The following is a 24268-nucleotide window of genomic DNA, read 5'->3' on the forward strand; positions in this document are numbered from 1 at the left end:
AAAAGTTGATCATATGTTTTTTAATGCAAAATCTGAAAAGTAACCAAAGCTGTTTAATATAATAGAGTAAAAAATTCCTTATTTCCCTTTTAAATGTAGTGAAATAAAAGTAGCATTACATGGAAATACACTAATGTCATATAATATACTAATGTCATTTTAAATATGCTTATGTCCGTGTGGGTCAAATACGTTTTATTTTGAAAGATTTGACCGGAAACTGTATGCACTGTCACCCAAACCGACACTACTCTGCGAACACCTGACAAGACCGGACAAGACAAATGATAAACAAGTATTGGGCGGATTATATTCCACAAACCAAAGTGAATACCGGTCAGCTGAGGCAGTCCCTATGTGATTCACGGCATGGCAGAGAGACCGGACAATGAGGTACCTTTACCTTTTGGCTGCAGAAAGAACAACAGGGGTTGCATATCTTGGGAAAATAAGAGCACGTTTTTTCATCAAATTGTTTGCCCTAAAAGTCTGCAGACAAAGTCCTGTTTCAATTAAAGCCTAAGTATGAGCAGTCCCAAGCAAATAGAGCTTTGCTAACACCTCTTGACGTATATAATCTAGTGTTAGCTGTACGTTAGCTCGACAGCTAGCAATAACAACCAAGCTGCAAGTGAGCACGAGCCACGTTAGTCTCGAGCTAACAGTTACATTTAAGTTCAAATCAGTTCCTGTGTGTCTGGCTCTGCAGCATAGTGTTGATGAATGCAGCATAGAGATGCAGTGCCTTGGTAACTACAGTTTTGTAGTGCATTTTATTTAAGAAATGCATTAAGTTTGAGAAGAGGTGTAAGAAATACTCAGATCTTTCACTTAAGTAAAACATAGTAATACTACATTGTAAACATACTCTGTATGTAAAATTCCTCCATTCAAAAGTGTACTTAAGTACAAAATACAAAAAGGATTGGCATCAATATATATTTCAAGTACAAACAAAAAAAGTACACATTTCCTAGTAGGCTATTCCCCATATCAGATAAAAACATATAACATTTTTCTATTAGGATTGTTATGAATGCATTTATGTCAATGTTCACTTGGTAAAAGTAGGGATTATTTAAAGGACTTGATATATACTGTTAGGTAGCTTAACATATAATAATACATACTGATTTGTTGGTTGATTCATAGTCTTAGAGGTCCATTCCTGCAAAGTAGCTAGTAACTAATATTTTTAAATGAAGTAAAAAATGACCTCCAACATTTAGTAAAGTAAAAGTATCAGGTAGCATAGCACGAAAATCCTCAAGTGATTTACAAGTACCTCAAAATTGTACCTAAGTACAGCATTTGCACAGTTGTTCTTATTTACATTTCAGTTTTGAGTATGAATCTTAACTTGAACGTCAGTGTCAACATGTGAGTTTACATCAGATTTACTACAGGAAGACTAACGTTAATAAGATGTATTAGTTGATGCAATAACAGAGGCTAAATCAGTGCTGTATTCTTAGTCGGTATAAAAAAACTGGCCAATTCCCACCCTAATAATGCAAAACATACTCTACTGTACTGCTCCTAATGCTGACAATGTTCTATGTGTCTGTCACTGGAAGGTGGAGGAGGCGGACCAAATCTACCTCCTGATGAAGGAGGAGTATCGCATCTCCAGGAATGTGCGTCTGGCCTGGTTTCTTGGTAAACTGAACCAGGTTATCTGGCCAGCATCAAAGCCTGAACTGGTGAGTTGATCACAAAGACCAAAGTCATGTGAAGATGCGTACTGTTTACTTCGAAGCCACTGTTCAAGGGCTAATGATGCATATTTTGGTCATATTTTAGGCAGTTGAGGAAAAAGCCCCTTAAAGGTAATATTCCAAAAAACACAATAGGGCCTCTTCAAACTGCTTTATAGGGGTACTATGGAATCCCCAAATTCAATGCAGTTGGATTTTTTTTTGATACATTCCTTAAAATATAATAAATCAAAAAGTCTACAAAAAGCACAAAGTTAAAAAAAGATGACCCGAAGGTGGAAACATATTTTTGTTACAGTTTCATATATTCCTGATCCTCTTAAATATTTCAAATAATACGATACTGATACTGTGTTTGACTAATTTACAGCTGAACTCGGAGAACGAGCTGGACTTGCTGAGTATCTTACCCAAAGGATGGCAGACAGATTCCCCCCCCACCACGTACCCCCACATGTTGGTGCCGTCCACTCGAGCCACCTTCCTGGCCCGGAGGTACCGCTTCATCATCGAGCTGGACCTCAGCCCCTCCACAGGGATCGTGGTAAGACTCAGTTAAGTGGTTGTAACTTGCAACAAGAAATATCTCAATCTTGTTTCTAATGTTGCTATGTCAGGATAGAATAGATCTTTCTGCATACTGTATATACACAATATCGTACATAAAACCTTAATTTGTTTCCCTCAAGTACATATCCTCTGCTGCATTGCCTTTGGGTCCAGCTACATGTATCTGAAATGTGCTACTAACCAATGCACTCTGGACGTGCTGGCATCCCATTGTGCACATTGCATTGGATAAGGCTCAAAACAATAATGTCAGTTTTATTTTGTGTTCAGACCAAACACAAATACACCTTTCTTTCAGCACGATTATTTACAAAGGCAATGCAAAGAAGTGAATACATGTGAATTTGCAAAGCTTATATGCATCGGTGAAAGTTGAAACATTTTTAAAACCTAATTTGACATAAAACTTGAATGAAGTACTATATTGGCTCCTGGCGAATATTCAGGTTGCATACAATTACAAAAATCACTCAAGCGGCTTTTTTGTTTAAGTTGTAATGTGTACATCTGATTTAGTTATGGACTGAACAAACCTTGAGTACTTGTGTACACAAAGTGCAGCACAATCTCAAGGAACACCAGAAGCCTGTACTACGAAGCAGGATTTTCGCTTAGCTGGCTAACTTCTGGGAAAACTCCGGCTTTCCGGTCCTACGACGCTGGTTCTCTTATTAGCGAGCTAGATCTCCATGGTAACTTATGCTGTGCGGCTAACCTGCCCCGGAGCAGGTTAGGTTGCAGGCTAAGAGCTCAACTCAGTGAAAGCACTGCCTGCTGACGAGTCAGAGCTCCGTGTGCAGAGTTTAAAGCGATCAAGTCATATTACAGGAGAAAGGAAATACAGAAAAGCTGCCGTTGCAGGAAAGACGGCCGGCAAAAATCAACTGACTGTGTGAACGTGAACATTAATAGAATATCACCTCCCATCTTCAGAGCAATCTGACTATTATAACATTAGCGTTAAGAAATCTTACTTAACCCTCCTGTATCATTCGATTGGACTACGCAAATTAGTCATTCGAGACAAAAATGTCCACTGCAAAAGACTTTGATAAAAACATTATATTAAAAGGTTTTTTTCACAATTATTTTTGAAAACGCTGTTTTTTTTCATGATGAAAATGAGTTATTTTCCCAAAAATACATATCTGGTGACTGGCTCTTTTTTTTTTATAACAGTCTTGGATATGTCAAAGATTAGCAACAAAATTGATTTTTTTGCATAATTAGTTTTTGCACAAAATCAGATTGCACAAAAAAGTTACATATTAGTCATTCGGGACAAAAATGTCCACTTCCAAAAACTACTCTAAAATGACAACAGATTAATATTTTTTTTTTTAACTTTTTGGGGTTTAATCTTTCAATCAACATCAGTCCTGATCAAAAATACCAAATGTTAAATTATGTTCAGGATTTTAACCCTTGAACTGCCAGTTTGAAAACATGAATTTGCGTTTTCTATGAAAAACATGCACAAAAAGGCAGTTATTTTCCATATAATAAATGTTGGGGGGGGTCGTTTTTTTTTTTTTTTTCACAGTCTTGGATATGTCAAAGATTAGCAACAACATTTATTTTGGTGGATTATTAGTTTTTGCACAGAATCAGCTTAAACAAAAAACTCACACATTAGCCACTCGTGTCCATCCACTCCCATTATAACCACATCTTTTGATCTCTCCGCCATACCGGTATAAAATCATACATTTTGTAATGTCAGGGTTTTATATTGGAGGAAAATAGTTCAATTTGTCCTTTTTATTCTATATCACCAGATGTGACATTTTACCATTGAATTACATGCTTGTCATTTCTTGGTTTCTTTGCCTGTTGTATAATGGGGCCCTGACAGCCATTGGAATACATGTATGCAATTAATATGATGTAGGTGTGTTGGTATGGATGTGGAAGAGTGGTATCAGCTTAGGTGTGTGTGTGTGTGTGTGTGTGTGTGTGTGTGTGTGTGTGTGTGTGTGTGTGTGTGTGTGTGTGTGTGTGTGTGTGTGTGTGTGTGTGTGTGTGTGTGTGTGTGTGTGTGTGTGTGTGTGTGTGTGTGTGTGTGTGTGTGTGTGTGTGTGTGTGTGTGTGTGTGTGTGTGTGTGTGTGTGTGTGTGTGTGTGTGTGTGTGGATGTACAGAGACAACAATATACAGTAGATTTGGTTTACAGCAAGTCGCAGTTTTCGCCTCATATCTTTCTTTCTTTCTCTCTCTCTTTTTCTCTCACTCCCTCATTCCCAAACTCATACACACTCGTACATATTAAACCTCCTTATACCTTGTGTGAGTGATTGTGTGTGAGAATGAGACAGGAGTAAATGTGCTCTCATGGAGTTTTGTTTTTCATTTGTGCTGTTTCATGTGTCTTTGAGGTAAACAGATGTATGATCTTAACCCAGCTTGACCTCGATGTTTTGAATTGTTTGGAACTTCAAAGTCCTTTGATAATGTCTCTTTAGCAAACAGACATATACTCGATACATACACTCCTTGAAGTAAATAAAAACACCTGGCTGCAAAGCCAAAGCTTCAAATATGTGTAGTTTGGCTGGATGGTCATTTCATTCCTGTGATACGCAACAAGCAGTAACGGCCCGTCCACACTACAGCTTGAAAAAAAGCTTGCCGGCGGACGTGTCTGAAGCTCGACCAACAACCAATCACATGAATCTCCCGCCCCTGACACACAAGCAGCGGTTTGATTGGCTAGAGCTTGTACTGGCATATGATTTGATTGGCTGACGCTTCCACCGAAAGCTTCAGAAGCTTCAAAAGTTGAACATTGCTCAACTTTTGCAGCCTGAAACGCCAGGAAAGCTCCGCTCTGCTACCCACAATTCAGTTCGGCGAAAAGCGAGGCAACGTGACGTCACCCCATTCAAAGTGAATGGGCAGACGCGTTGGAAACCGTTTTTGAAGCTGTCGAAGCTGTGGTGTGGATGGGCCGTAAGATGAAGAGGAGCTTCTCTGTGGGACAATAGATCTCATGTAGCCCATAACTTCAGCTGCAGGACTCATCCTCTGAAACAGAAACACCCTGAGAAGGAGAATCTGGTGTGGATCTGCCTGTGCTTGAAAGGAGTCAGCACAAGGATAAAACACTTTTTTGCCAAACAGTTCATTTATCGGATGGGGGCAGAGAAGAAGGACCAATTCTGCCCCGAACCCTACGTTGATACAGAGGAATCGATGAGGTCCTTTGCTGGGGAGGTTGAGGAGCTGCAGAGGAGCTGCTGAGGAACAACACGATGGTGATGAGGTTGAGATGTATGAAGGACTACAAAACCTTTTAGATGGAAAAAGCCTGATGGTCACTAAAGTGCTTAGTGATCCCCTCCTCAATCACACCACAAAGGGGATGATAGCACCAGAGATTGCCCCAGGAGTAACAAGAATATTCGTTGCGCCGCCACGTGAAGCCATGCTTAGAGAAATAATCAGATGTTTGTGGTGGAGTCTGATCGTTCTTCGTCTGACCCTTCCCCTGAAAGTGGAGAGGACACAGAGGATCCAATCCCGTAGCTGCGCTACATTCCTCTGCACTATCCTATCCAATGTTTGCTCAAACATCTGTGGCATCAACATCCCTCCAGTTTGCCACCGAACGTCCCCCATGCAGGTGTGTCATGTCGACAATACTGCTGATGATCTCAGGGGTAAAGAATAAATCAAAGAAGGATTCCACGTCATGAATTCTTATTCATGCCACTCGTAATGGCATACCGCGTGGGCCCTGAAACCAAACCTCTGGCAGCAGGAATGTAGCGCGGCGTTTCCTCGTGAGAGGGAAACCAGATTTGAAAATGTTTTGATGTCCACCCACTGCCATGATGGACACGATCCTCCGGATAGGATAGTGCAGAGGCATGTAGCGCAGCTACGGGATGGGATCCTCTGTGTCCTCTCCACTTTCAGGGGAAGGGTCGGACGAAGAAGGATCAGACTCCAATGCAAACTCCACATTAGATTCTCCTTCTCATGTTTGGTGAAAAAGTGTTTTATCCTTGTGCTGACTCCCTTCAAGCACAGTTCAGATCCACACCAGATTCTCCTTCTCAGGGAGTTTCTGTTTCAGAGGATGAGTCCTGCAGCTGAAGTTACGGGCTGCATGAGACCTCTTGTCCCACAGAGAAGCTCCTCTTCATCGTACTGCTTGTTGCGTATCACAGGAATGAAATGACCATCCAGCCAAACTACACATATTTGAAGCTTTGGCTTTGCAGCCAGGTGTTTTTATTTACTTCAAGGACTGTATGTATGGCTGTGTATATCTCTTTGCTAAAGAGACATTATCAAAGGACTTTGAAGTTCCAAACAATTCAAAACATCGAGGTCAAGCTGGGTCAAGACCATACATCTGTTTACCTCTAAGACACATGAAACAGCACAAATGAAAAACAAAACGCAATGAGAGCACACTTACTCCTGTCTCATTCTCACACACAATCACTCACACACATACAAGGTATAAGGAGGTTTAATATGTACGAGTGTGTATGAGTTTGGGAATGAGGGAGTGAGAGAAAAAGAGAGAGAGAGAGAAAGAAAGAAAGATATGAGGCGAAAACTGCGACTTGCTGTAAACCAAATCTACTGTATATTGTTGTCTCTGGACACACACACTGTACATCCAGACACACAAACTGTACATCCAGACACCCACACACACACACCCACACACACACACACACACAGACACACACACACACACACACACACACACACACACACACACACACACACCCACACACACACCCACACACATACACACACACACACACACACACACACACACACACACACACACACACACACACACACACACACACACACACACACACACACACACACACACACACACACACACACACACACACACACACACACACACACACATTTCTCAGCTGATACCACTCTTCCACATCCATACCAACACACCTACATCATATTAGTTGCATACACGTATTCCAATGGCTGTCAGGGCCCCATTATACAACAGGCAAAGAAACCAAGAAATGACAAGCATGTAATTCTATATCTGGTGATATAGAATAAAAAGGACAAATTGAACTATTTTCCACCAATATAAAACCCTGACATTACAAAATGCATGATTTTATACCGGTATGGCGGAGAGATCAAAAGATGTGGTTATAATGGGAGTGGATTGGCCAGGAGTGGCTAATGTGTGTAAAAATAAATGTTGTTGCTAATCTTTGACATATCCAAGACTGTGATGAAAAATAAAAAAGCCGACCCCCCCAACATTCATTATATGGAAAATAACTGCCTTTTTTTAAATGTTTTTCATAGAAAACGCAAATTCATGTTTTCAAACTGGCAGTTCAAGGGTTAAAATCCTGAACATAATTTAACATTTGGTATTTTTGATCAGGACTGAAGTTGATTGAAAGATTTAACCCCAAAAAGTTAAAAAAAAAAATATTAATCTGTTGTCATTTTAGAGTAGTTTTTGGAAGTGGACATTTTTGTCCCGAATGACTAATATGTAACTTTTTTGTTCAATCTGATTTTGTGCAAAAACTAATAATGCAAAAGAATCCATTTCCACTGTTATAAAAAAAAAAGAGCCAGTCACCAGATATGTATTTTTTGGAAAATAACTCATTTTCTCTATTTTCATCATGAAAAAGAACAGCGGTTTCATGTTTTCAAAATGGTCAGCTTCTTGAGCCGTATCTGGCCGTGCAACACTCACAGTGTCACATACTGTATGCAGAAGTATTATTTTAAGCAACACATTAAGTTGATGAAACACTCGAGTCAAATGTAATTAAAGTCAGATCGTGTCTTAGACGGGGCAGTGATATCGTAAACCTGTTAATGTACGCATTCAAACACTTTTTCTTTTACCAGCTGTATTCACCTTGCAGGTGTGGCTTTTATCCTGGATAAAGTGTTTAAGTCATGGATGTTTAAAGTTTAACGTCTTATATTTGTCTAATATTATAGTTGACTTTTCATTCAGGAAGTATGACGCTGCGCTTTCAGTACGCTTCTCCATGTTTGTGATTGGTCAAATGCTCCAAATACCACCCCTTTCATGTGAACGCGCACCTAACTAGATAGGACACGGCTGGCTTGAGCGATCCACTTGATAACCCGTGTCGTAGGGCCGTTTAGCGAGAGTGCGTATGTTTTGGATTAGGCCAACCGGCTAACTCAAACATATCCAGGTTAGGTTGAACCGGCTTTGTAGTACAGGCCTCTGATGATGATCACTAATTGCCATCCTATGCTTGAGTTATAATTCTACAGCTGAAGTTTGTATACTTTATTGTTGTCAAAGCTGCAGCTCACCCCCTTAGTCCACTGTCTCCATCCAGGCTGACATGTATGCCTCTCTGTGAACATCAGATCCAAATAGGTTGAAGGCAGACAGGGTCCATCGGTTATGGGAAGGATTCAAACATTTGTCCTTAAACATATTTGTATACAACTATCCATAAAAAAAACTAGACATTTTAAAGTACTGCAAACACATGGTTATGCTTTGTTCTACCTCACTCTCTAAACCCCAAAATAAAATCAAAAAGAGGAACAAAGTCATTCATATTTTCTCTTTCACTTCTCTGCATCTTTGCACCTCTGTTAGGGCACCATTTTATACAAATCTGTACTTTGGTAATTTAGCATGTCTCAGTTTTGGAGTGCAATTCACTTACAGTATAAAGCGCTCTTGTAAATGTGGACAACAGTTTCTCAGAAATGGTGTTTTGTCCTCTGTTGTGCAGGATGACAGCACAGGAGAGATGATCTTCGATGAGGTCTTTCACGCCTTATCCAGGTGTCTGGCCGGTCTGGCTCAACCATTCAAAGTCCCTGGAACTGATCAGCTGTTCAAGCCGAAGATCTTCCTCACCATCTTGGCATATTCATCCATTATTGGCCTCACTTCCCATCAGGTCACTGAAGTAGTTTACGTGTGATCCTGTTCCATACTGGTGTGTCATGTATGGTATTTGGTTTTTCGTTGGCAGTCCTCTGACAGGCTATTCCCCCCCGCAGGTGTTGGTGCAGGGCTGTCAGCTGGACAGAACAGACCTGGTGGAGTTCCTGAATTACATCTATCAGCAGCTCAGAGCGGTGGAGAGCAGCATCGCAGAGGTCCTGCATCAGCAGCAGGATCAGGCAAGTGCTCTTCAAGTATTTTGACAATGTCTTCTTTTTTTAATCCTTTAAAGATAAGAACAAATGTTGTTAGTGAATCAGAAATCCTTTATTTGTCCTGCAGTGAAAAAGGTTTGGGGCATTACAACAGCTACAGTGCAGATTTAAATACAAATATTAGACTTACATATTTAAAAAAAAAAAAAGTAGGCACACGTTATAAAAACACAAGGAGTAAAAAAAGAAATCACATAAGTACACCATTGTAAAAAAGTAAGTAGCAGTATCATTTTTGTGTGACCATTACAAAATTGAAGTAGATGGTAATGTTACAAAAGAATGAAAAATAAAGCATAAATTGCATTTGAGTTTAAATTGCACATGAGCTGTGGTAATTCACGAAGTTGTATATTTACAGGCAGTGCTATTGCACATCATTACATTACATCTCACTTATCAGACACTTATATCCAAAGCGACTTACATACATTCAGTACTGTGGCCACAGAAGCAATTTGGGGTCAAGTGTCTTTCCCAGGGACACAACGACATGCTGACTGCAGTGGGACTGGAGTCTGTGTGTGAGGTTTTTTACCAGGGGGCTTGGTGATTCTACAGTCTGACTGCTGCAGGGAGTGAAACAATATATCTCATTAAAACAAAGAATATCAATTTTCTTCAAGAGAAGCACTGACACATAAATTGTGTCTTTTTCATGTCAGCCTCTTTAAAAGCCCAAAGCTGTAGATATTCTACACGTTTTTATTTGTGCGGAGCATACATTAAATGTATTTACTGCCAAATATTGTGTGCGTGTATAAAAGCCTGACTTACAGTATCTTCTTCCTTTGTGCCATAGAGCTCCATTGACACATCAATCGAGCTCAATGTAGTTGCTTTTTTAGAAGTTGTGAGAAAATCGAGACAAATCACTTTTATCTTTGACTACACAATGTGTGTGTTGTTTATTTACTAGCTAAAAACTCCACCAAATGTTTCCATAGTAGCACGCTGACACTGTACAACTGTTTGTTTCAAGGTAAAACATCAACACATCAAAGAAAAAGGCACATAAGTTAATTGCAAGTGTTTAACGCAAATAATAGTAAATGTTGTCCTTAAAGTCAGAGCACTCTCATTTTGTACGAGACATAGATTAAGAGACATGATTACATTTAACAGAAACATCTCTAAAATGCTGTCACACTAAGTAATTCATTATTGTTTAGTTTTCTCACATTCATGTACACTGTCCCGCTGCCAGAGAAACTCACTATAGCAACACATTCGGATTCATCAGCTTCAGAAAATAGTCTGATTAAGGTAAAACAAAACAACAGTGACCAGCTGTTTCAGAAAATAAAGAGTATTTGTATTGAAAGTCAGCTTTATGGGTGTGCGATGTGTTTTGAAAAGGTTTCTGTCTTCAGTAGGTGAGTTGAGAGCCACGTAGTAGGGTGTTGTAAAAGGTCACAGTCCAGCTCTAAATAGTAACACATTGTTAAGTGGTTGAATCCCGCACACCCTTCGGAATATTTTGCACGCTTCTGTTCAACGCTACCCCTTTTAAAATATTCTCAGCTCTCTACTTTAACATGTTGTCATATGTTTACTCTACTATGCACCATTTCCACCAAAGCGACCATAAGTGTGACATCAAATATTGTGTATTATTAATTCTTTAATGAAGTTCTACATTAATGTATTTATATCTCCTGTGCCTTCAGTCCGTTGAGTCGGTCCAAAGCTCAGATCTCCCCAGCAACATCAAGTATGAACAACCCCAAGGGAAGCAAGGCGTTTCCATGGTGTCGGCTGATATGGGTCTGGTCAGCATGGTACGCCAAGGCATCCTGGCCCTTCAGCTGCTGCCACCAAACTCCAGTGCAGGTCGGTTCGTCTTATCTTCACATTGAGTTTCTCAATCAAACTACTAATTCATATGTCCCTTTACATTTAAGGAACTCGCACTCGACGCTACACTTCCTTTAGTCCTCAGCATCTCTCCACAATTGGAAGTTGATGTAACTTGATTACACATAATGATAAGAAGATATTGAGAATTGGCAATTAAACATGCAGGTGTGTGTTCCAGGTATCATCATTATCACAGATGGAGTGACGAGTGTTCCTGATGTGGCCGTGTGTGAAACCCTGCTGAACCAGCTCAGGAGTGGAACCATCGCCTGCTCCTTTGTGCAGGTAAACAAGATCTCAGCTCTGTTTTTTTTCCCTTATCCAGCTTCTTTGATTCAGATGGAATCCAACATTGTTAATGCGACAGTGTTATTTCCATTGCTTCTGGTGTAAGCGGTATTTCTATATTTGTTTGACCACTATCCCACTAAAACTTTTTCAAGTAAAATAGTAACCATTTAGATTCTCAATATGTGTTGAATTATTTCCACATTGTAAAATAAACTCCAAGCTAGCCTAGATGAGCTGAAGTAGCTTTGAGTTACTTAACGGGAAGAAGTGAGAATGATTTGTGAGCAGTCGGTTGATTCTGGTAATATGAGTGGGCTTGACCACTAGCAGAGTTTGACCTGTCTGTCACTGTAAGACTAGGGGTTCATTTTAACTTTCTCAGTTGGCAACACCAATGCGGCTCCAATAGTGAAACATCAAACAGAGGTAGAAAAAGAACCAGATTGCTCCATGCTCTTTGAATTTTGGAATATGTTGAAACGGCAATATTTTGTGCATGTCAATGGAAGTCCAATGTAAAGAACTGTTACACAGAAAGTGTTTACATGACGTTGAACCACGATGAAACCATTGTACTGAACTCACCGACCTTTGTATTGTGTTTGCCCCTTTCTAGGTTGGCGGTGCATACTCATACGACTGCAGCTTTGGCTATATCCCCAACGTAGAGCTGATGAAGTTCATTTCATTAGCCACCTTCGGCTCATACCTGCCCAGCTGTCCAGATTTGGACCTGAACAGCCAGGAGATGAATACTTACCACAAGGCCTTCCTAACATACTCCTTCCTGAACACCCCCGAGTCGATGAACTCCGAGTACTTCTGTGGTGAGGCCGCTCTGAATACTATTCAGTCTTTCTGTGGGTTATGAGTAACAGACTCAATATTATAATTTGGAGACAGGTTAATGTGTCTGATATATAGACACTTAACACAAATGACTGCAAATTGCTAAAATAAATAATCTTATGTGTTGTCAAATCCTATTTAAATCTAAAAGGAAATGTATTTGAAGTTGGAAATATATTCACAACAGTAGGCCTAAGATTGAGCCTTGGGGAACACCAACACTTTAAATGATTTGGAATTAAATATATTTATTTAAACATACATTATTTTTAAAGTACCGGTACAGATGAATTACAAAAGTCAAAATAGATCTATTAATTACCATCATTTTTTATTTAAATATAAGTCTCTTTTGTTTTTAAATGTAAATATGACCTATTTTTTAACCAAGAAGGAAGAATGTATAACTTTAACAACACTTGCACACCCAGTTATTCTAATTTATGTATATATATGAAATTCATTTCTAACAAAAACATTCTGATAGGACATAGGTTATATAAAATACATTTTATATAATGGTATTTTCAATGTTTTGTCTTTTTTGACTCTATTAACTGGTTTCTAGACCAAATGTAAATTAGAGTAAACAATTGTTTTTGTTAAAGAAATGAACACTCATTCTAGCTGCTTGACTGTTGTGTAGTTTCCCAACACAAACTGTTCAATGAGCACCTGGTGTCAGCCAGCGGTAACCCTGCCCTGGTGATGAGGAGGAAGAAGCACACAGAAAAGGAAGTCCATGCCCATCTGATCAGCGTGGTGTCTGTGCGCCTGAGAGAGGGCTACACCATCAGAGAGATCAGCCTCACCAAAGGTAAGCCTGTCTTTGCAAAACGTCTCAGATATTTGGAAAGTCCAGGAGCATACTTTGAGCTTCATCCTGGTTGTTCAGGTGGGACTCAGCTGGAGGTGAAGCTGGTATTGTTGTGGAAACACAACATGCACATCGAGTACCTGGCATCCGCTTCCTGGCCGCTGGACCCCGCCAAGAGAACCACCAGGGTGGAGGTGACGATGGAGGGAAGCTACGACATCCTACATGACATCAGCTGCACTCAGAGGAAACCCATCACCAGCCCGTACCGCACATCTGTCATCCGACGCTTCTGGAACACTCTGCAGAGGTACAACTGGAAAAAAACATGCAAAACAAATAGAGATTCTGTGCAGTTTCACCATCATGCATTGGTAGCAAATCTTTTCAAACTGTATGTGTTGTCCTTCTAGCATCAATCAGACTGACCAGATGTTGGTGCACCTCCAATCTTTTAACTCAATTCCTGAGAACTACATGATTCCTGAAAGCACAAAAAATGGAGTACCTCTGTTCTACATCCCTCCTGGCTCTACTACTCCGGTACTGTGCACACTCAAGCCACTCTCACCCCTCTTCCACTAAAATAGTGTCTTGTCTGAGTTTTGTGCTTGTGGTATTGTTGGTTCACCTTGCAAACTCAGCCACAAATCAAGTCTGATAGGCGTCAGGTCATTACATCACTGTTTATGTTGCTGCAACACTAGTTTGAATTACTTTCACAATAACAACAATGGTGGACTACGTCCGAACTGTGCTCTTGTTGTTCTCATACATCCATCATTTTTGGGGGGGTCTCACAAACAGCTTGCTCCTGCACCGCTCCACAGCTCATGACGTGCTTCGGTAGAAAAGGGTTGTAAATATGTACATGCAAACTCCTGATTGGTTTGGTACTACCACCAGGGGGTGCCAAAGCAAGTGGAACTTTACACACTGGTTTAAAATGGCACAGGATCTGCCACTGAGATGGACTTTATGATTTATGAAACTCTGCCATGTCAGTTAAACGTGCACACATTTGACTCTAAATAGAACATATTTGGTAAATTCCAGGTTGACACAATTATTTCAAAAGTTGCTAACGTTATTACAGTGGTACAGTAGCATCATTATGTTTAAATCCAACACTGCAAATTAGTCTTTTTTTCAAAAAGTAAACAATGTATTTGTGAGCAGTTTTTTTGAAATACTCCAGTCTCCAGTAGAACCAATGGGTCTTTTTATTTACTCTGTTGACAATAAGGAAATAAACAATGTGTTCAACCTTTCAGCAGCAACGTTTTACTGTAATCACTGCTAATCCACCTCCCCTATTTTCTATCCTCTCAGCCAGCCTTTGTTCTGTCTGCTCCTCTTCTCTCAGGTCCTGTCCCTGCAGCACAGTGGATCCAAAGACTCCTCTCAGTCTCAGTTTGCATCCTACTGGAAGCCCATCCTCTCTATGGATGCCACCTTCTGGCAGAGATGGCTGCACATGCATCGCATTGCTATCATCCTTGAACATGACATGTGAGGGTTCTATAGTTATAGATACAGCAAAGGAAGTGACTTGTGTGGCCATATTTTCTGCCATATTTGTTTGGTTCTGTTGTGTCCTTCCAGGCCTGTCCCCAAACATCTGCACACAGCTGGGAACAATGGCCGCTACAGCACCATCCAGTGTCGTATCTCCCACTCCGCCCTTACGTCCCTGCTGAAGGACTGGAGCAGCTTCGTGCTGGTGGAGGGATACTCCTATGTTAAACTCATATACAGGTGAGACAGCAGAAAGCACTAAGAGCAGACCGTTTTCATGTGTACTACTTACAGTAACAAGTCATTTCTTCTCTTTAGGCTTTTAAAAATCATAAATCCAGTAATCTCTGAAGGAATACAAACTTTTTTACGTACAACTCCAAGGTATTGCGAGTGTATAATGCACTTAAAAGCTGTTACAAGCCATAAAGGTTGTGTTTCAAGTGAGGATCTCATGTCATACCAACTTTGTTAAAAATTGTTCAGTTCATGGAAAAAAACAAAGATGAATTGTGTCCGCAGTTCGTCGGAGCAGCCCCCCTCCTCCTTCTACCTGGTCCGGCTCATCTCCAAGACGCCCTGCATGGTGCTGCGTCTGGGCTTCCCCATCGGTACACCAGCGCACGTTAGAAACAAGGTGCATTGAATGTGCAGGAGATCACATGATTATGTTCATTGTTTGGTGCATGGTTCCACTCTGTGTTGTTGTTCTACTATTAGTGATGTATTGGGTAGCATTTTGCCTTTAGTTTTTATTGAATTTGCCTCACAGACAGCATATTGTCTTATTAAGAGGATACTTGAATATAGGTGCAGATAATACAATAATACAACAGTAGATGCTTATTATGCCCAGAGTCTGCAACACAAGATCAGGAGTCCTAGAACCAACTTCCTGTTTTAATCAGAGAGGCAGAGAGTGTCCAAACCTTTAAGAGTGCGTTGAACACCTACATTTTTAACAAAGCCTTCAGTTAGAGCTGGCATTTTATGGTATTCATTTTATTTTATTTTTATGGTAATTAATTTCAATGTTTTATGTCTTTTTATTTTTATTTTTTGTATCTTATTTTATTTTGTTTTTATTTGTATTCCACCCACTATCTCGTCTTCTCCTTTTGCCGTAACTCCATCATATACAATGTAGTTTGTTTTCTATCTGTAAAGCCCACTGAGACAACGTGTTTTGTGATATTGGGCTATACATATAAAGTTTAATTTGATTTGATTTATTACATGGCTACTTACTCAATAAATTAATAATTTCTCACAATATATCGATTTTAACATGGTTTTTGTGTTTTAAAAATGATAATTTCTCTTCCACTAAAAATAAATATTCCTTACTGTGGCGACAGCAATGTACCTTAAAATGATGGCAGCACTTATTTAGGTTTTCATAATCTGTTTCCTGTTTTCAAACACCTGCACACACCTGTTCTGACACTTGTGTTTTCCATCAGATTGTAGATGAGCTGCGGCAGCAAATCCTCAAACTCCGCTTCCCTCATCGCGTTCAGAACAAAGAGGCCACACCCAAGACCAAGAGGAAGATCGTCGGTAATCCATCACCCTCCAAGTCTCCCTCCATCCTCGCCCCCAAACCTGCTCTGTCGGACCGGCCCTGTGTGGTGGTGCTCAACAAGCCTCTGGAGAAGCTGCTCATCAGGTCAGTGCATGGTAGCAGGGCAGCAGAACTGCAGGATATGGAAGCAAGTGTCATGACTTGGTTTGTTCATAGACACGTTTTTTTATTAAAACACAAAATTCATTTATTTACTGGGAGTATAAGCGAAACAAAGCAAGGAAACATGCCTCATTGTATGCTTTAAAGTTGAACCCAAAAGCATACTTTTGTTAGGCAAATTATTAATTAATAATAATAATAATAATGACAAAAAACGAATAAAATATTCAAACAAAATAAGTAATATCTATCTATATAAGCTATATAAGTAAATGATAATGATTACAACATTCAGCCAAATACTTATGCCACTTACAAATTGAAATATATTAAATTCATATACAAAATCATAGTGATTATAAGGGGGAGTATATTAAAAAGTTAAAACACTAACATGTTTAAATTCAGATAAATGTTGCAATATGGTGAAATATAAATGGTGCTAGTATATGTCCTCATCTTAGTACTGCCCCTTTGATTGATTTGATAGTAAAACTCTCTTTCCTCTTGCAATGTTAGAATATCTTAATAAAAAGTATTAGTTACAACTGGGGCCGACTACAAATGAGTCAGACTGTGATGTGCAAAGAGACTAAAGACCTCTCAGGTTATCCTCTATGTGAAATGAACACTTTAAAATGAAAGAAACTGCTCTGCAGGTACGAGAAGCTCCCGTTGGACTTCCGGACTCCGTTCATTTTCAACATGGAGAACTTTCCTCAGCCCTCCAACAGCTCCGTCCCTCTGAGCATGGCAGCCAACCGGACGGCCTCCTCCACCTTGGCCTCTCTGTCCCGTTACTTCCTGCACCAGCGCTGGGTGTGGGCGGTGCAGAGCAGCCAGGGAGCGGCCGTGGCCATGCAGGCGGTCGCTCACATCCTCACCATGCTCTCAGAGTGAGTTCACACACCTCACCTTGTTCTTCTTGTTGTGTGTGTGTTCTATACATTCAAAAACACATTGTAACAGACAGTTAAACAGATTCTGAGCAAAACATTTCCAGGAGAGATGTATGTTATTGTTTGCCAGGTTTGATAGATCATTAGTGCTTTTAATTATAATTAATTGATGTCTCTGGCAGGATCCGCATTTCAGAAGGCTTCCACTTTGCTGCCAGCGGAGAGGGCATCGTGAACATGGTGATCGAGCTGCCGATGAAGGTATAGAACAGCAGGAAACACAATCTCTAGCAACACAAAATTCTAGAGTTTTGAATTTGTTTAAATTAAATTAAATGTCTGTTCTTAGGGTATTTCAGGGGACACGGACAGAGAGAGTCACTCTTGTATTGTTCAGTACATCATGTTTCCACCTCACTCTACATCTACTAAGGACAGGTACGACTGCCATTAACCATCTTACAGAGCGCCTTATTTTGAAGGGGCCCTATTATGCTTATTTTCTGACTCATATTTGTATTTGTGCCTTTACTTTGCATGTCTCTATGCTTACATGATCAAAAAGGACTTTTCTCATGCTGCCTGTTTCTCACCCTCTAATATTACCACTAGTACTGCTACTAAAGGTGTTAACTTGGATGTATGTTCTGCATATGTTGGAATTCACACTGATTCTACTACATGAGTCAGCTTGTTGTCTTTTGCCTTTCCAGCTTCTCCACTGATGAAGATAACGACACAGAGGTGGAGGCGGTTGACATGGACACAGAGCTGCACCTGGTGACGGAGTGCTGGGTGGAGCCACAGAGCGGCATCGTGATGAACTGCATGGACCCCCATCGCCACTTCCAGGGCCTCAAGTACCAAGAGATCCCTCAAGCAGTGTGTACAGCATTTTCATACACACTTACTTATTCACTATGAGATAGAGCTGAAGTGGGGGGCATGGGGGTCTGAATCTCTTTAAGATTATCCTAGAAAATCGAGCAACAAAATAGGATAATGCAAACTCAGTGCTTCCTCCATGGGTGACTTGGTCCCTACGTATACATCTATGTATGGATATCTGTTTGTAAGGTTATTTAAGGCAATGTTTAAAAATGACCTTGTGTTTTTTCTTCCAGATCTACCCAAGGGACCTGGCCTGTATGTCCACCATGATGACCTTTGAGTATTTGTGCCAGCTGTGTCAGAATAAGGATCAGGTCTGCTCACTGGCTGCTCCTCTCAAGGATGTGATTGGTAAGATAACACCGTGCAATGTAGAAAGATTACATTTCCTGCTTTGAGAATGAACACTTGACACACTGTCATTTCTCAAACAGAGGTGGAGGAAATACTCAGATCCTATGCTGAAGTAAAAGTAGTATTCACATTGAACAAAAGACACACAGTATTTCATTAACTTTATGAAAACATACATATTAACGAGAATGTAGTTCCAATCAATTCTAAATTGCTGGTTTTAAAGAAAACAATTGGAAGTAACTGGATTTGTTTATTTCTGACAAAGTATATCGCATTATGTGTCATATTCAAAAAGTGTCTTTGATGAAGGCTGGATTTTGTGTGTGTGTGTGTGTGTGTGTGTGTGTGTGTGTGTGTGTGTGTGTGTGTGTGTGTGTGTGTGTGTGTGTGTGTGTGTGTGTGTGTGTGTGTGTGTGTGTGTGTGTGTGTGTGTGTGTGTGTGTGTGTGTGTGTGTGTGTGTGTGTGTGTGTAGGTGATGCCCTGGCCTCAGAGGAAAGCATCCACATGGTTCCTTTCCAGTTCGACCTCATTCAGCTGCTCCCAAAATGCCAGCAGGTGGAGATCTTCTTCCTCACCTTCAGTACAGGTACGATGCTCTGTTTTCTGAAGGTATTTCAAATAGAAAAGGAGCAAGACCTTAGTATTTCCTTTGAGGTAACTGTTCCTTGCTGTCTTTGTGTGTGCAGCAGTGGAGACGGAGGAGCAGAGCCACAGCGCCCCCTGTCTGTCCAACGAGCTGCTGCTCAGTCTGTTCCACAGCAGCCTGGAGCACGAGCTGAGCGACAGAGAGATCCCGCTCGCTGACAGCGACCACTTCACCTTCATGCAGCACATCTTCCAGCGAGAGCGGGAAGGCCATGTTCCTCCTTTCTCCTTACCTGTGATTAAAGGTCAGTGCGTGTCTCTGTCTCAGAATCAGAAAGCAGAAATCCGAATCAGAAATAATGTATTGTCCCACAGCAGGGACATCTAGGTTGTTACATCAAAGGGAACAGTGCAGATAAGACAAACTAAAAGAGTACAATCACATATTAATTAAAGAGGCAAGCACGTAGCGGCATTATAAAAGTAAGTGAACATAGCAGTAGAGAAGTAGCAACCAGTAATAACAGGATTGAAAAGTAAGATTTATAGAACTTTTATTGCAAATAAATGTATATTTTGAACAAAAGTGTTGGTCTGTGTGTGGTGGTCTACCAGAGAATGTGGTAACCGACAGCCACCACAGAGTCAAGAAAGGTGGGCCCCCACACTCCAAAAGACCTCAGTCTCCTCAGCAGATAGTCTGCTCTGTCCCTCCTTTCATATAAAGTGCAATATAATTATCTGGCTAGTTTATTGTTCAGCCAGGTGCTTATAAGATCCCACAACCTCAATGTCTGGTCCTTGGATGTCCTCCTCTAGCCCACCACCAGCTCCTTGGTTTCTCTGTGTTGAGCTGGAGGAGGTTCTTCTGGTACCAGAGGGCAAAGCACTGATTGCCCTGTGAAAAAACAACAGGGCTTTTAGGTTATGGCATGTCCCTTTTTATTTGTCATTTATAATGTCTGCTCTTATGTTTTCTGTTTTGTCAGAGGAGTTGGTGAAGCCTCCAGACAGACATGACACCATGACGTCATTCCACACCACCGGCAGCAGCAAAGAGGGGATGGGCTCCACCAGCACTTTACAGGTGATACAGCTGTTTTCATACACCGACCATATGTCACATTCATATGAATAACATTTGATGGAAAAACTAAACACAGTTACCTGAGCAGGAAACTGTGCGGGATATGTTTGTCTTATATTATGTTAAAAAAAATATCTGTCCTTTCCAGACACCTCAAGATATGTATAATTTCATTTGAGCAGTCAGAGGGTTTTGTGAAACACTGGGTTGTTGTGGAAAGGTTGGTTATGCTGCATGTGTTCACTATCAAGCCTTAAGTGTTCATCGATAGTAGTCTTTTAAAAATATTGGGGACATCAGAAAACAGAGTTTAGTTTTCAAGCTAAAATCTGATAAAATATACCAATAATAAAGCAATGGGAATTATAAATAGAGGCCTGTCTCTTATATAAGACCGTTTTGATTTCTCTGCTCATATCTGCAGCGGGGCCTGTGACAACGCTCCACTCTATTAATGAGTTCTATTGTAAACCTGTGTCTGTTGCAGAGTTTCAGTAACGCAGACCTGGTGGACGAAGAGCCTTCTCTGGGGGAGAGGAGCTGCTCCGCCCCTCAGTGGAGGTGCTATGCCAAGTACATCAGCTCTCAGCAGATCATCCTTACCTTCCTCCCCGCTTCATACACAGGTACACTTTGCATTTTGTTTACTATAATGTCCTTCATAGGTTTTAAACAAGGCCTGGTAAAGCAAGGCAAGTTTATTTATATAGCACATTTTAACACAAGGCAATTCAAAGTGCTTTACAAAAATGAAAGACATTAAGAGCATCATAAAATGGCGAGGTTTCGCTCACGTTAACGGTCACGATTAATCTGGAAACCTTTACACGTATAAGATTTTTTACGTAAATTAATCACATCACCAAGTTTGACCCTAATTGCCTTCTGTAATTCCAGTGTGGATTTAACCACGACTTGCATGGCAGTGAAAAGGCAAAGATAAGCTAAGGAATTAGCAAAAGCTGCATGTATTGCAGTTACTGGAGATCAGTTAGTACCATCCCTACTTCCGTGTTACAGCACACCTAAATCCATGACTAATGTTCTGAAATAATTTGCTTTAGAAGTCGTGAAAAAAGGGGAAAAGACATTTTGCTGAAATGTGCGCAAGCCAGTTTTTGGGAGTTTTACAGCAGTGGGAGATAGCGGACAGGAGTCACCTCTGTAGGAACAGATAGAGCACGTAATATGAACGCTGCAGGGATAATAAGCCCTTTGTAGCATGTGTATTAGCCTTATCGCCCCTCCAAAAGTCAAAACTAGTAATTTTCTTTACTTTTGCATAATGTCACCACTATTTTAAACACGTTCTTCATAGGAAAAAGTTAAATGTGAATACTGTGTGTTTTCTGCAGATGTTCTGATGTTGATGGCGTCCGGGCCGGAGCCTCAGGGCAGCGCCAGCATGCAGGGGGACGACACTCTGACTCCCAGCAACAAATCTCAGGCCGACTCCCTGTCCGGCTCCACCAGCGAATCCGGCCTCAGTCTGCCTGGTAGACTACCCAGGAGCTCCAGCAGCGGACTCTTCACCTCCAGGTCCCCTGTGTTCTCACCAGGGTCTGAGGACCAGGCTGTGCCCCCAGAGGCCCTGAACTTGCACCAGGACAGCTGGGACAGCAGAGTGTCAGGGACGGGGACCCCGGGCTCAGGTAGGTCTCATACTCCAGTTGAAGTGTAGTGTCCACTAAATCGTAATAATTGTATACATTTGTGGATATCTTTAAAAAAAAACAGGAAACTGGAGCAATTCATTTAAAAGAGTTTGCCCTTGCGAAAGTATTCCCCTTGCAAGTGCCATTATCGGGAATATTTGTATTTATTATATTACTGGATTAAAATGAGTGATGCATTAATATGTTCATAATTTTTTCAGTGGAGATAACTTCAATTCATTCTATACTTCCAAGTATCACAATCCATCATAATCCAAATTCATCAGTAGTCTTATAAAAAGTAAAAATTACAATATTGGCTTTCAAAATGTAGTTGAGTAGAAGTAAACATTAACATAAAATGAGATACTCAAGTAAACAACAAGTACGTACAGGTTGTACACAGTACTTGAGATTATATTATATGTTTGGTTTACTACTATAGTACATTACATGGGATTACTATTAATACATTGAGTTCATTGTTACCACATATATTTAACAAACAAGGTGTAGGGCTGAACGATTTGGGGATAATATGTAATTTTTCTCCTTTTCCAGATCGTACAGAGAAAGAAGGCGTCCAGTTCTCTGAACCCCAGAAGGCAGACTTCCACATCAGCTTCAGCCGGCAGGTGTCCCAGCAGAGCACCAGTGACTGCACGCAGTTAAGATGTCCAGTGTACGTCTACAACTGTTCCCTGGAGCACCTGAAGGAGCAGCTGGTGCAGCCCAGCACCAGCCGCCAGCCCAGGGACGTGTTCTTCAGGTACTGTGGAGCAGGGGCCACATATAGAAAGCAACTGGTACCCCTGTGAGAAGTTTTAATGGAATTACAGTGCTAATCTGGATGATAGATTTATATTTTGAATGCATAATCTGATCATATGTGAGGTTAACTTTCCAAACAGAAAAACTCACTATCAGATCATTTCTGAATTGCAAGTAAGACAATGAGTTTATGTTTGCAGTGAGAATGTGGCAATATTGCAAAATGATCATGTGGTAAATGTAATTACTTTTTCTATTGTAGTCTTGACAACACTTCTTAATATATCATTAATAATATAGTTGTACTAACCAAGGTAGAGTCATTTCTGACATCTGATCTAGAAATAGTCGTAGTTGAGCCTATGTGGAGAAGAGAATGTGTTTGTAGATTATTTGAAGTGTTGATATAGTCTTAGAGAGGAGCTGCTGTTTGAAGGCAGCAGCAGTGAGGATTGTGGGTAAAGCAGCAGAATGATCAGATCTGACCTCCACGACCCAAGTTGGTGTGTTGGATATGTGTTGCAGTGAGAGGAGTTTATCAAACTCTTTGTACTATATGTGTGTGACATTTTAGTTTTCACATGTCATTTAGCTGATGCTTTTATTCATACATTTCAATACGTGTGGCACAGTGGATAGAACCTTGGTATGGGGATCAGATGGTCACAGGTTCAAACCCCAGTGCAGTAAGCATGTCGTTGTGTCCCTGGGCAAGACACTTCACCCCAAATTGCTCCTGTGGGGATTGCCCACAGTATTGAGTATGTAAGTCGCTTGGATAAAAGCGTCTAACAAGTAACATGATGTAATGTAATAACAACTTGGGCAATTTGGAGTTAAGTATCTTGACCAACAATACTTGAAATGTTGACTGCAGGGGCTGGGGTTCAAACCATAGACCCTCCGATTGGTTGACCTCCACTTAGTCCCTGAGCCACAGCCGTAAATTAGTTGGTAAATTGGTTTAAAATTGTCCGATTTTGGCGTAGGAAAAAACAGATTTGTTAACGGTTGAAACTGGATCCGTCGCAGGTTGGGTCGGTTTCGATCATCTAGACAAAAATGTGCTTGGTTACAACCTGTCTGACTGCTTTGTTTTACATGTAGTCAACATGCTGTTATCCCAGACTTCAGAAAATTGTTTGTTGAGTGCCATACGTTTTTATAAGCATAACATCTTTCCCCACCAATGTTGAACATAATTGACCCTTTTAATATCATCAGAAGGGCGTTGCAGTCCGGTTGCTAACATGTGTGTCTCTGATTATCTTCACACGTGAGAATAGAGCTCAAGACGCAGAGTCCTGGGAGATGTTTCAGCAGACAAAGTTCAGGTAGTTGATTCTTTGTCTCTGCCCCCCCTCCCGTCTCTGCTGACGGGCTCAGCTTTCATTGGACGCACTTGTCCCTTGTAGCATGGGAAAATGTTGCTTCTCTAATACCGGAGGCTCCACAGCCATCTCTCCCTCTTAGGCCTGTCTGCGCTTCCTCTTCTCACACACACACACACACACACACACAC

General features: G+C 40.7%; 1 protein-coding gene across 1 annotated transcript in view; it reads left to right on the top strand.

Moving 5' to 3' along the window:
• Positions 1-241: 241 nt before the first annotated feature.
• szt2 (SZT2 subunit of KICSTOR complex) overlaps positions 242-24268 on the top strand; it is a 97523-nt gene continuing 73496 nt past the window's right edge. The window contains exons 1-27 of the mRNA XM_079650194.1: positions 242-393; positions 1578-1703; positions 2089-2262; positions 9046-9216; positions 9320-9442; positions 11149-11311; positions 11517-11623; positions 12246-12456; positions 13125-13295; positions 13374-13605; positions 13709-13838; positions 14662-14807; positions 14901-15053; positions 15336-15450; positions 16277-16482; positions 17160-17396; positions 17582-17660; positions 17749-17837; positions 18113-18281; positions 18524-18641; positions 19121-19234; positions 19335-19538; positions 20223-20320; positions 20808-20946; positions 21676-21972; positions 22537-22744; positions 24033-24080. Coding sequence (XP_079506320.1) covers positions 370-393; positions 1578-1703; positions 2089-2262; positions 9046-9216; positions 9320-9442; positions 11149-11311; positions 11517-11623; positions 12246-12456; positions 13125-13295; positions 13374-13605; positions 13709-13838; positions 14662-14807; positions 14901-15053; positions 15336-15450; positions 16277-16482; positions 17160-17396; positions 17582-17660; positions 17749-17837; positions 18113-18281; positions 18524-18641; positions 19121-19234; positions 19335-19538; positions 20223-20320; positions 20808-20946; positions 21676-21972; positions 22537-22744; positions 24033-24080 — 4052 coding nt within the window. The 5' untranslated portion in view covers positions 242-369. The remainder of the gene's footprint in view (positions 394-1577; positions 1704-2088; positions 2263-9045; positions 9217-9319; positions 9443-11148; positions 11312-11516; positions 11624-12245; positions 12457-13124; positions 13296-13373; positions 13606-13708; positions 13839-14661; positions 14808-14900; positions 15054-15335; positions 15451-16276; positions 16483-17159; positions 17397-17581; positions 17661-17748; positions 17838-18112; positions 18282-18523; positions 18642-19120; positions 19235-19334; positions 19539-20222; positions 20321-20807; positions 20947-21675; positions 21973-22536; positions 22745-24032; positions 24081-24268) is intronic.

This window comes from Notothenia rossii, assembly GCF_949606895.1.
Source record: "Notothenia rossii genome assembly, chromosome: 1".
Lineage (NCBI taxonomy): Eukaryota > Metazoa > Chordata > Actinopteri > Perciformes > Nototheniidae > Notothenia > Notothenia rossii.